The following is a 14,216-nucleotide window of genomic DNA, read 5'->3' as shown; positions in this document are numbered from 1 at the left end:
AAAAAATCTGAATAATCACAGTTAATTCATGATTTAATGTCTGTGTACAGTTCCTAGGGCCAGATAGTTTGGGTAGCTTTATTTCCATTAACTAACGAAGTCATAATTTAAAAACAGCATATAAAAATTATTTATGATATAATCTGGATATTATTTCTTTGATAATCTGAATGCTAACCTAATTATAGTATTAACAATAATATGTATCGAAAACCTTTGACTTTTGGGTTAAGCGTGTATGCTTAATTTCTTTCATTAATATGGTAATATTTCTTCTAGAAAAATGAACACAACTACTCTTTTCTTGTGATAATTTGTCTTGCTGTAAGGAAAATAGTTTGCAAATGTATATTAAATTCATATACACTATAGCTATCACTTTCTTTTGTCACAACACAAAACATGCATCACCATATTTTACTATTTTTATGTACTTTTTGTTCTGGTATTTCCCATCACAAATAAAACAGGTATTATTCAACATTTATCACTTTTTTCTTTGCATCCTTTGTATGCATTTTAAGTGTCACGAATTATACTCAGTAGTACAGCAGAACTGTACTGGTCTTCAGCACCACAGTGGCCATGTTGGTGTGTTTTCATTACCTTTTATTATACCTGTTGTGTTCATATGATTTCTGTCTTTATCATTTCATAACACTCAGAAGGTAGTGTGCGCCAAATCTTACACATTTGTTCTGTTGCTCACTGTTTGCAGGTGGAGGCAGGTCGATTGTTGGGGAAGGTGATGGTACAGACACCAGTGAACCAGGTAAAAAAAATGTCCACATGGGTCACACGCTGCAGCACTTAGATTTGCCACAAAGACACGCTGCCCCTCCTCTCTGTCTCCTTCACCTCACCTGAACTGTTCACCTTCACATGAACATTCAAACTGACACACATGCACTAACACAAACAGAGTGTTTGGCCTCCTGGGTATTTTGCTGAGGTGTAAATGTGGAGAATCTGTGTTGTGCAGACATTTTCCTTCTCACCACAGGAAGGTTAAAAAGACTACAAAGCCTCACAGATGCTCTCAAATTTGTCCCATTTTACATCAAGCCCATCATAGCATGCAATTACCTGTTCCACGGACAGCACAGCTCTTGTCCAGAGTCAAGGAGGAATGTCAAATTTGTTCCCTTTTTTTTTTCAACTAAAGCTCCAGATTTGCAAATTTGCCTGGAGAAGCGCACATTTTAAATGCTTTTTCATATTAGTATGGTAGACTCAAGCTTGGTAAAAAAAAAAAAAGTCTTTTATGCTTTTGTAGCTAGCAGAAGCAGTGATACCTGCTCTCCATCAGTAAAGTTCATGTATTTCTCTGCGTATTTAGTTTCAGAATGGTGTTTCAAATTGTAAATTGTTAAATGTGTTCTTCATTAAGCACATGGCTTTACCCCTGACTTCAGTAAATAAGTACTTAGCTGTCAATCTCTTGTTAAAAACTCGTCATTGTGCATCAGTCTTACTTTTTTTAATATGACATCTTTTGGTGCTAGCAAGCACACCAGCACCAAAAAAATAAAAAATGGTGGGTTAGTGATGTTGGGCTAGCTAATATAAAATGTGTGCTACCTGGTGGCTAGCTAAAGAACATAAAAACAGCTACAGAGCATAAAAACAATTCAGGAATTGAATTGAAAAATTGAATTGAAAATTCAAATTTAAAGGGAACATTTAGGATGAGCGTTAAATTGCTCTCAAAATAAGTGCATATTGAGGGTCATGAGCAGAGATAAACACCATCATATAAGATAAGCATTAAGAAGCCTACAAAAACACACTAGAATTTAATCAAGAGAACATTTAAGATGCTGTGGGGTTTGGATTACTCACTATGAAAAAGATTTAATCCTTAGTTTAATGACTACACTAAAATCTTAGTCAAGCTGACAGACTCTTTTCTGAAGTGTTCAAATATTTGCTGTTATGCTATGAGCTGTAGTGTACACTATGGGTTTTTATTCAATCTTTGCTTAAAGACATGCTGCACACAAATTCTGATTGTGAAGTTACATTCTTAGTGACTTGTGATTGATACCAGGTTAGTCAATGAGCTACAGATATTTCTCCATGGTATGACCAAGATTTATAAAACATATTTAATGTTTTATTCAGAATGCCCCAAAATTCACTATGTGGTGGTTTTAGGATAAAATGAAGGTTTATAGCACTCCTGCTTGTGGCTTTATTTTTCTGACCTGGAAGCTACGTCCATATTTTATACCGTCTCTGGTTCACTTTTGAGAATTCAAATATATTTCACTTACTTTGTCAGGTTTTAGTTGTCTGACATTTCAGCAGTTAATAGTACATAGTATGATGGGTTAAATTTGCATTTTCAAATTACAAACAAAAGTAACCCATTAAATAAAAGTTTTCCAATAAAAGACTTTTTAATGGAAAATGCATGAAAATAGTAAAGGTCTTGTTGAATTTCAATATATAATCAAGATAATATTTACAGGGCCAAAAGGTCATTTTTTTTTCTACAAGTCTCACACAACTTGATTCACAAGCTTGAACACGACAACTCAATAAAGAGAGGGAAATGTCTTAAAAATATGAAATAAATATTTCCTCTCCTGTGATAAAACTTGTCTCTAGAGCTCCATCAGTCGAGATTTGACTCAAAGAAACATACTTTACAGTATCTGTATTCCTCTTCTCAGGTTCATGACACTCTGAAGTCTCCTTTCTACAGTTCCACATCTCTGCTCAGCTGGGATTTAAAGTGATGATGTATATCATGCTAAAACACTTTTATCTAACCACATATTCCGATGGATGCAGGATGGAGGTTTCAGTATCATTTGTGCAAATTCTTTGACATATGAATAGGAGGAGCTGGGGATAGATCCACTGACCTGATTGGTAGATGACCCACTCTACCACCTGGTCCACAGCTACCCTGCTGGCTGCTAAAAATGCAGGGCTTCCAAATAACACCTAAACTGCATCAGTTCAAAAATAGGCTTAGAATTTATTGATGATCAGATCAGATGAATCTAAATGTGAATTTTTAGTGTAGCATGCTGTTGGCTCACTTTCAGTTTTTCTCTGTCACTTTGCAGCAGAGTCTGAAATGCATGATTTAACAGGGGAATCTATGGGTCTGAGGAATCCCGCCCTGCCTTCTTTCTGTTCCTCACACTCACGACTGTCAGCTATAATCTCAGATCCTAATCTGACAGAACAATGATTGATGGGTTCCAATTCAAAAAGGCTCCACCACACATGATGGGGCTGCTGTGCAGTAGACATCTACCCCCAGAAACAATTTTATGGTGCTTTGCCTCTAATGGAATTACAGAGGCTGAACCCATCACGACTTTTTGTTAGATGAAGTTTACAGCCTTGTTCAGTGCACATTATAAATGCTCAGCATGCTTGTTTTTGCCCCGTTGCAGAATGTATGGGTCTGCAGTTTATGCTTCCCTTCCACAAAGCATCATCTGTGATGGTTTATCATAAACTAACCATGGCACGAAAAGTGCTTATTAGCTTCACTTACACGGAGAGTTCAAGTTTCACACCTCTTCCTGTGAAATTCCTGAAATTGGGTTTTGAAATTACAATAATAAACACAGCTGTATTTCCAGGATTATTTAAGTGCGATGACATACAGCAAGCCGTGGGGAGGGGATAGCAATTTGAGGTTGGAATTTGGGGATGGGTCGAGGAAATAAACTACCTAAAAAATGAAAATGAAAGACCTTGTGAGTTTTTATTGTTAACATTGAAGTGTCAGATTGAATAAACTCACCTTGAAGGGTAAAGGACTTAAGGAATGGTAGGTGGTTAGGCATAAGAGTGGGAATTATTTAACACTTAGCTTAGGAAAATTATTATGATATTATGTTGATTAATATATTCTAATTACATCCAAGAAAGTTTGTGTAAGGGTCTGTAAAAAACAACCATTGATATAAAGTATACCCGATGCATCTGTGGCTTGTAGAACCACCTTTAGCAATATTAACTTCCATCTCTCACATCATTGTAAGGGAATTTTGGTCTGCTCTTCTTCACAGCGTTGCTTCACTTCGTTGAGCTTGTTTTTACACGACTCTCTTGAGGTCCCACCTCTTTCCTGTCCCTTTTCTTTATCTTTTCCTCTTATTCCTTCTCTTTTTTGCCTCCCCTTTCTTTTTCTAACCTGTCACTTCTCCCCATTTGCTCCAACCTTGTTCGAGCAAATGACGACACAGATACTAATGTGAATAATAAAAGAAAGAGAAAAAGGAAAAGACTTAGAAGAGAAGCCTGTAGAGAGCCTATAGACCTCCTCTTGGCAAAGCAAATGTGTATGCCACAGCAGGCCATTAAGACCATGATTCTGCTTGCTAAAACTGCCAGACATAAGAGGTTTATTAAAACAAACAAAGAAAAAAAAAGAGAATATGTTTATATTGAAAGGTTAGTATACATTTTTTAACTGAGTATTTATCTTTTATTTGTATTTAGTTAATTGCAATTCTGAGCTTTTTTTTGGCTTGCAAAGAGATTATATTCGGGAACTGGGCATATTTTTTAGATTCTCTTACTGTGTGCTCAATTAATTCATGGATCTTCCAGGAATAGTGGTGATTGAAGGGATTGTTCAGTAGGCGGTGGTTTTGCATGTGAACATTACCTTCTTCGGGGAATGTTAGGTCAGTAGCCTAAGTGACAGTATGACGTACTAACAAGTACAAGTGAGCCAATTTGAAAAATGCTGAAAATATTACCTGAAGTTAGATCAGTAAGATCCCTAATCCTTCCTTGTAGTACAGGTATCTGCTTTGAACTGATGCCTATCAAAGCAACACTATGACTGTCTCTATTTCAGACTGGGTGTTTGGCTCTCGCCGTGCTGCCAACCGCAACAAGACCGAGGTTAACTCAATCACCAACACCATGAATGAGATGAGTGAGAGGCCCCCGCTGGTGGAAATGAGCTACATATCCCTGAACCACACCAACCATCTGAGCTCCAACAGACAGGAGGAGGTAGTGGTCACCATAGATGAGACACTACAGCAGCAACCTCCAAACACTCCCTCTGGGACTTAACTGCAACCTTCTGATCTTCACTGAGAGAAATCAAGCAGCATCTTTGCTTGCTTTTTGTGTTAAAGTGGATTTACAAGTCTGACACAAATGGAAGCTTTATCCACTGTTTCTTCACCTGCAGGTGGCTGTGTAATGTTGGGCCAGAAGGTACTTGGAGGCATGAGATGCTGATGTTTGTATGTGACTTGATTCTTTTTGGCTGAAATGACAGATGAGGGCAGCTACAGCTTGTTTGGACAAGCAGCCGGAGAGACAACTGTTATTTTTTCATGCTTAGTCCTCATCGTGCCAACCCTTTTATTTCTCCAAGTTACCCCTCATCCATTTAAAATGAAAACACCAATGCAAACAATATTTAATCGCTCTAGATATACAACACATGGTGGTCAGTGCTTATTGTAACATTTCTGATAGCAAAGTGAAAAACTTCACCCTCATGAGAACAGTTAGATTAACACTTTTGTCATTTTCGCTGAGGCTGAGATGAGGTTTTGCATAATCTATATAAATTTGTATCTCTTTCTATATGATGATACTGTAATTACCAAAGGCAAGTCTATCCCTAAAGATTAAATAAAATCATTTGGTAGTTTCATGGTATTAGCTTGATGTAAGAGGAAACAAGTGCTAAGTCACCTTCAAGAGCTCTGATTATACCTGCTAACAACTCTCAAAAAATGTGCATTGCTTTTAATGTCATTATTGGTTACATGTCACATGGAATGGCTTTTGTCAAAGCCTTTGTTTACCTTTATTACCTCACTGTTAAGGGCTACATACTGCTGCTGATGACACTGCTCACAGATACAAATAATGGGGCTTATTTCTCCTTTGCATGTGGTCCTTATCCTCTGCACACATGGATCTACTATAAACAGTATCTTTGAAGGGTCTGTTCTACCTAAAAGTACTGATGTCAGAACTCCAATTTTCTCTCTCATTTATAATAGGTTTGAATAAAAGGTTCGAGGAACAGGCGTCTGGTTCACATCAACAAGATCTTAGTTTGTCCCTTCCCCAATCTGCAAGACTTTTTTTTTCTTGTTCCTCAAACATGTTAATCACACTGATCTGTGAGTGTAAAAGTGGAAAACAGTCTGCAAAAAAAAGCAATAAAGCAAACAAACAAATAAAAAACCCATGCTCTTTCATTTTTTACCATGCTGTTAATCGCTGTATTCCTTTCGGATCATTGAATAAATACTCATTGGTAAAAGTATTTGTTTTGGGTTTTGTGCTTCTTTAATATTTAATATTTAAGATAATAAAAAAAAAACTTTTTGTTATGTAACAAAGACAAGTATCATATTATGAGTGAACATCCATATACATGCACTCATATGTCAAATTAATCCAAATTTACAGAAATATATGACTGTGTCCTCTCTTCAACATAAAACACAGTGGTGACTTTAGAAAATTTGCAGTTAGGCAATGATTAATGCAAAAAAAGAGTGGGCGGATTCCACAAAAAAAAAAAATCAGCATTCTAGAGGACAAACAATGACATAAATAATATATAAATCCCATATAAATCTTACAATGTCATTTAAAAACAAACTTTCTACCATCTTTTCTACTGAAACCACTCCTTCCGCTATTTACAGGTATTTTGAAAAGTCATTATATCTTTTTTCTGTGTATTGTATTACCAAAAATATTCTCTTGTCTATGGAGCACGACTCCATAGTTGGTTCTACAGACAAGTCTAGATGAATGGAGCTGGATGGCACAGAGGGATAAAACATGTAAGACTTTGGATACTCAGGCAGTGCTTAATGTAGGTGTTATCCTTATAGTAGTCTGTGGACTACATGCCCATACTAGAATATGTCCATACTGGCCTTTACATTGAAACTCCTTCATGTTTTACTGTTCAACCTTTATTTCTTTGAGTCTATTTTATGGTGTTAGATTTTTTTCACTTTCATTGAAAAACTCAGAAAGGGCAGTCTCTGGGTAAAGAGACAACAGAATATAAATATTATTTCAATAGTCCTGTCCCAAAGCAGTAAAGCGTGTTTCTTGAATCAAAGGCCAAATAAATATAATTAATGCATAGTTTTAAAGATTTTATTTATTTATTTATTTGTTTTACAAAATATAGGTAGCCACCAGTGCTTATCCTCAGTCTCCTAGTAGATTCACATATGAAATCAATTTGAAAATCCTAGGTGACTTCTTTCTTGAGTTATTGTATTGAATGGATTTTCAGAAAACTTGGCTTCTGACCTTGACCTTCAAAGTCATTGAGATTCAAACTCATCCAAGATTCATAGTACATGCACCTATACTATGACTTTCAAAATCCTACATCTGTGCCTGGCAGAGTGATGAGCATACCCCATCAACAGGGGTGTATTTTTCTTAATCCAGCCCTCCCTCAATAACTCAGTTCTTTAATGTAGTAACCAACTGCTGTGCTGTGAGGATGCTATGGAAATACTAATGAGCCCAGCATGCTGCTCACGTGTATGATACAATACAAATGGGAACAAAGGCCATTGGGGCATGAAATTTCACAGTTTCAGAATGTTTTGAGATCCCTGTTTCATTCTTTTAACCATTAAGTGGTTGGTTTATCCAAACTGATCTTTACACGTACTGAACAGATAAAATGTGCTGAAAACGTTATTGCCCATAATCATTGCCCTTATTTGAAGGTGCACTATCCTATGTATTATGTATTGTGCTATGTGGTATATTTTACCATAACAATCAACAATCATTATGGATAACATACTCACACTGCAGACATTAACATTCAGTTCAAGCAGAGCCACTCTGAGACATCCATTCCACTTCCTGTTATTTCTACTAAGTTGGTGCAAATTCTAGTTCTTTATTAATGCCAGTTGACAGAAGTTAACAACTAAATACACTATACAAAAAGCCCATATGAAATTAGCAAATGACAACAACTCTTATACCCTTACCTTCCTTTTCATGGGACGCTAATTTTGCCTGATAAATGTTAGCTGGCACATGCCGATTGGTTCATTAATCCTTAATAACGTGTGAAATGTTAAAAAAAGAAAAATCAGTTTGGGCCATCTGTCATCCACTGTTAGGTTAAAATACCAGTGGAATTCTATACTTTAAAAACGAATGCACCCTCATGCATTAGTTACCATAACTAACCCTTATGTAATGCATAATCCGAACTGTAGACGGGTGTCAAAATATACTCTCCTTACCACCACTACAACACACATTGTTTGTGGTACTTTTCAATCTTTTCGTGTTCCTTCTTCATGATGTTGCTGTCATCGGTATTGCCACTTCTATCACTACAGCTGGCTTCTTCTGTTTGTCTACCACTACTATGTCCGGTTGGTTAGCCACCACCATTTTGTCCATCTGTATGTGGGAGTCCCACAGGATCTTAGCTCAGCCATTCTCCACCACCCTAGGGATCGTTTCCTTTGACCTCGGGACAGTCCATACTCGGCACAGATGTTTCTGTGTACTATGCTGGCCAGTTGGTTATGGCGTTCCATGTATGCCCTGCTGCTATGTGCTGGATTGTCTTGGTGGCATCTTCACACAGCCTGCTCTTGTGTGGTGTGAATAGACCCCAGCCTCTATGGATCTTGTGCTCAGAGCTTGTTCGTGTGATGCTATGATTACTGCCTCTGTGCTGTCTTTCAGTTCAGCTTTGTCCAGCCACTGATAGGATATCTGGATATCACCCACTTCCTCTATCTAACTGTGGTACATACCGTGCAGGGGCCTATCCTTCCATGATGGTTCCTCCTTATCCTCCTCGTTCTTGGGTTTCTGCTGCCTGAGGTATTCACTGAGCATGCAGTTAGTTGGGGACATCTTCTTGATGTACTCATGGATGTTTGTTGTCTCAACACCAAACTAGTCTTGCAGTCTCGACTGACTGCTCGGTCTACCAGTAGCTGGTGTTTTGCGCCTCTGGTATTCTTGCCAATCCCGACCTGTTCCCCACTCACTGAGCCATGTGCCTGTTCATCTTAGCCGCTATGATGCCTGACAGGAGCTTCCACGTGGTACTGAGGCAGGTTATTGGCCTGTAGTTGGATGGGACTGGTCTCTTCTGGGGGTCCTTGAGAATCAGAACTCTCCGGCCTTTGGTTAGCCATTCCGGGTGTCTTTCGTCAACTAGCAGCTGGTTCATATGTGCTGCCAGATGCTCAGGGAGTGCATATCTATCTATCTATCTATCTATCTATCTATCTATCTATCTATCTATCTATCTATCTATCTATCTATCTATCTATCTATCTATCTATCTATCTATCTACATACATATACATGCGTGTGGAGTTTATATAAGCAGCTGACCGTGCTGCTTATATCAGCAGCCTGCTAATTGCTGCTACATATTCTGTTGCTCATGTTATACCTGAAATAAATAAACACCTGATAGAAAACCAGTGTCTCTTTATTGTATTATTTAAATTCACACATTTATTGCTAGACAAGATTAAAAAAAAATCTTCTTCTAAAAGAAGCTAATTATTTGATCTGATTTGACAGCTCACACATCACAGACTACCCCAGTCTGAATTTTTCATCACCCCAAAGCACCTTCTAAGTTTGAAGTATTACAGTCTTCATGTGTGCAGAGAACAATCCAGCTTTGTACTCATAATGCTGCTGAGTGTAGCTGTTGTCAGGGACCACCCCCATTAAAAGACTGGATGACACGCAAGCTAATGAAAGGGCAGCAAGGCCTGCCAGGCACCCTGCCCGCTCAGGTAACCTTCTGTTACAAAAAACTGCCCCCTAGCTTGCTCTGTGGGACCTCCTGTCACCTCAGTGGCTTTGTCTTAAGAGCTGTCACCTTGCTTCATTAGTACCACTTCCCAGTGAAGTGCTTTCAACCTCACAACCAGCACCCCTGAGTGTGCTACCTTTAGTGTCCCTTTCCTTAGAGAAGACTAAAGTTTGTATGCAGTACCTTGTACAATTCTTGAGTCACCCCTCAGTGGTTTAAATTTTGCCATAAAAATGGTAAATAGGTGCAGTAATTTATGTGCAAAGAAAAATGGAAATACAGTATAACTGGCAAAACCAGAGTTTGTCAGATTCTAATGGCCTAGAAAGTCAATATCTGGTATGACCACCTTTATACTTCAACACAACAGGAACTCTTTCAGGTAAGCTTTCTTGTAATTTCTTTAAGGCATCATCAAGAACAGTGCTCTGGGCTTTTTGAATGAAATTCACAGCTCTACTTTGGATATTGGCTGCTTGTTTGTTCTGTTCTTTGTCAAGGTGATCCCACACTGCTTCACTAATGCTTATGTCCAGGGCTGTGGGGAGAGCAGTCCACAACTCACAGTGTATATTATTCCATCCAGGCATGTTTTGTACCTCATTGGCACTGTGTTTTGAATCACTGTCACACTGAAAAGGGAAGCCTTTCTAGTTGGCAATACATGGTGGATCCTAATCTGATGGTACTTTTCTGCATTCGTAACTCCATTAAGCTCCTCAACACCACTGGCTAAAATGCAGCACCAAACAATGACAGAGCCACCACCATTCTTTTTTTTTTTTTTACAGATAATGGACTGATTCTTATATTCAACCATCCTTCCATTAAGACCACTTCTGGTGAGGCTTTGACGAACAGTACTGTAGATGGATTGGCTGAATTGTCAAAAGCATTTCTCAGGTCCTGTCTCAGGTCTTTTCCGGATTTTTCCCTATTGCTTAAGGACATGTCTTCTGATACTGTTCATCTGCTGTAGATTATTTTTAAGGCTTTTTCTTTTGCCCTCCACTTTTCCAGTTTCCTCAGTGACACCCTGCACACCAACCAAATATATGCCAAGTTTTTGGTTCATAGCTCTTTTGGAAACATGTTGCTGGTGCAAAATTACTATTTTATGCCGGTCTGTGTTATTGGTGGCATTTAACTAAAGAAATGAGAACAAAAAGTTTATTTTTGCAGCAGGTCACTGCTAACAAATTGCTTAAAGCTACAATTTAAAATGTTCTTTTCTAAGTTGTCTGTTATGTGTGGACACATCACTGGCCCATCACTTAAGTTAGGTATCTTTTTATGCTTGAGTGATGCAGAGAACAAACAAACATACAAACAAAAATAATAAGGTACAAGGACCCGACTAATAGTGAATGAAAAAGCAGCTAAAGTCCAAAAAAAGACCTTCAGGAAGCCTGTTGAACTACTGCTCAAGACCACTTAAAAATGTCCAAAAAGTCTGGTGGAACATTTGCACAGTACCTTATTTTCTTTTCAGCTCAATTCCATTTAGCTTTATTCATATACCTCTTATTCACAACGACAGCCACCTCAAGGTGGTGTCTGAAATGACAGTTGTTCTGCCCTAATCCATTTCGGCCTTCACAGAATGTCCATTTCCCCCCTGCATGTGAGGACGAAGACATTTTTCACATCGACAGCAGGTCCTCCTCATTGTTTGCTGTGAAGGAGAGAACAACACTAAATTATTGACAGTGTGAAAATGTCACAGACGTTCCTATATTACTTGGCCATTGTGAGCAGAAAAAATGTTATTTCTACAAACTTTGTAAAGAACAGTGTACATGAATGAGCTTCATCACAGTGGTTTGAAGCATTTCTAAATTTGAATTGGCAGCTATTCAAAGAGTAAAAAGGTGCAAACTGAGCATAAAAGGTCAAATCTACAGATGGCAGGTTGTGTTCTGGATCCACAGGTGGACAGAAATTACTACCTTTATGTGTTGGCATTTGGATTTACTGAATGCAACAACATCACCAGCCCCCAACCCCACCACAGTGTAGTAACTGTAAAAATGTACATAGTTTGAACCATAGATACCTCTATACAAATAATCACAGAGCGCACAGAAAAGAGAAGTGTTTGCAGGATAGTATTTTACTGGCTAAAAGGGGACAAAACTGCCCCCAAGTGACCAAAGTGGTACAAAGCAAGGAGAAGGGAAAATCTGATTAATCAAAAAAATCAAAGACAGACAGTGGAATACTTTAAAAAAGTAACCAACTATTGTATTAGAGCTTTTGATTTGGATTATTTATTTTTATTTATATTTATTTAGGTTTTTATTTCATTCCATGTAATAACAATTCACCACAATTAATAGAAAATCTGTTGCTTTTTTTGGTTATTTATTGGAGTTTGTTGTATATACGTAGCTTCTTCCTCACACCAATCATTTCCCCCTTTTTGTTAAAAAGTTTCTTAAAGCTGCATCATATCCATCGATGAAGTGGTAGTTCTCTATACTTTCTTGAATTCTCATGTGCATATATTGTCTACTGTTTACAAGAGCCTTTTAAATATGAGCTATGGAGACTACCATCACCTGTCAAGGCAAACAATTTGATTGGGGTAAAGTATATCTAGTAAATGGCAATATAACCACTATAGCTCTTTCACATTGTCCCACAAAAAGCCAGAGGGTTGGATTTGAGAAGCAAAGTGTGCATAGTCGTTTCACACTGTGTAAAAGCTCTATTCTGTTGCCCCAATGCTCTCAGCTACAGATTTTACAGCACCACTGGAGGTTGATGTAAATGTTACTGGAGCTGGAGCTCTCTTGGTTCAGGAAGAATGTCTTAATGTCTTATATACTCATATAAAAAGTTATCTGCTGACCAGCGTTATAGCTAAAATAAATAAATAAAATGCATCTAGCATGTCATTGTTTTGCTTATGTGTGTGTGTGTGTGTTTTTTTTTTTGCCTTTGTGTTGTAGGTACTGTCCCTGATTCTGCATTTCATTTGTGCACTATACAGCTGGTATGAATGTGGAATTCAGTGAATGAATTTGAACATCATCAGCTTAACTTCAAATTCATCTCTGCTACCCTTTATGTAACAAACTCTGACCATGACTACAGCCACTGTGCGCTAGTCACACACTGTTCTTTGGTTTAAATCCATGCTGTTTTTGTTTGTTTTTTTTTGCAGCATGTTTCACAACTTGAAAAACACAATCGCACATATACAGACCCAGTATTTAAATACATGAGTACTTAAATATAAGCTTTACATTTCCAGTTTATCAAACACCACTGAGCAGTCCTTACCTTTAAGTCTAACCTCTCTTCTTCCTTTCTAGTTCTGGCTTTCTTACCTTGCTCCATGTTTAAGTAAACTTAACTCTATTTCTTTTCTCTCCCTGTGAAATACAGCAGCTGGACCTTTGCATTCAAAATGTCCTGACACAAAAAAATTACACACGTATGCTCACTCTTCTTCTACATGGCTAGCTAGATGCTGAAGTACCACAACTTATGGACACCCACAGTCATTCCAATGTAGTAGCAAAACAAACAAAACAAAACAAATAAATAAAAACATGCCCACTTTAACCTCTGACTATGGCACATAATTTTGCCCCTTTCATCTGTTTTTATGTGACATCCTCTCGTGACTAATAAACAAACAAGATTGCCTTTCATGTGTTACTGCTTATTAAAAGCATTATTATTACGATTATTACTATTACTATTATTACCATTATTATTATTAAGCATTATTATTAAAATTATGTTTGTTCTTTCATTTTTGTATAAACCAATAACAGACAGAACAGTTATATTTAAAAAGCCTATTTCACTGATACACTTTGGTTGGTAACAATCTTTTAAAAAGACATCCGCTGGACGATGGTTTTAAGAAAAATTTATTTTGCCTTACGGCAAATCTGTGAAGGGTAAAGACCCCTCAAGGCCATAAACCCACCAGGAAAGTGCTGAAAAGCCTCGGTTTCCCGTAGACTACTACCCATCGAGAGGATTTGCCCCCTGCTGACTATTAGGAGTATTGTCAGGAGTAAGTATTGAGCTTTTTACCCACTTCTTCTCTGCCGTGGCTTCTTCAGATATAGACTTAGCGTATAAAACAAAAACTCTATCACCATTTACAAAATGAAACCCAACTTATTACATCATATTCAATATTTTTTTTATTTGTAACCTTGTTGTAACCTATGTTGTAACCTGTTTATTAGTGTTTCCTGTTGATGAACTTTACATACATTCTAAGTTAAAAAGTTTTTAAAAAGGCAAAAAACGCTGCCATATGACAACAGCAGAACAGAGCACGGAGACAATGAATAACAGAATAAGTGATCTAATGTGGAAATTTGTTTTCAGTCCTAGGTTGAGGCGGAGCTTCTGTAATCTTTCCGAGGCCCACACA

The 14,216-nt window shown here is 37.6% G+C and overlaps 1 protein-coding gene across 1 annotated transcript in view; it reads left to right on the top strand.

The window, feature by feature from the left end:
- Positions 1-6,120, top strand: part of LOC102311032 — a 9,468-nt gene extending 3,348 nt beyond the window's left edge. The window contains exons 2-3 of the mRNA XM_005944136.2: positions 719-772; positions 4,838-6,120. Coding sequence (XP_005944198.1) covers positions 719-772; positions 4,838-5,061 — 278 coding nt within the window. The 3' untranslated portion in view covers positions 5,062-6,120. The remainder of the gene's footprint in view (positions 1-718; positions 773-4,837) is intronic.
- The last annotated feature ends 8,096 nt before the right edge of the window (positions 6,121-14,216 follow it).

The sequence above is a fragment of the Haplochromis burtoni genome, unplaced genomic scaffold (assembly GCF_018398535.1).
Source record: "Haplochromis burtoni strain Fernald_Lab_line unplaced genomic scaffold, NCSU_Asbu1 Contig_316, whole genome shotgun sequence".
Classification (NCBI taxonomy): Eukaryota; Metazoa; Chordata; class Actinopteri; order Cichliformes; family Cichlidae; genus Haplochromis; species Haplochromis burtoni.
The sequence above is the reverse complement of the archived record's forward strand: the minus strand, read 5'-3'. Positions and strand labels throughout refer to the sequence as shown.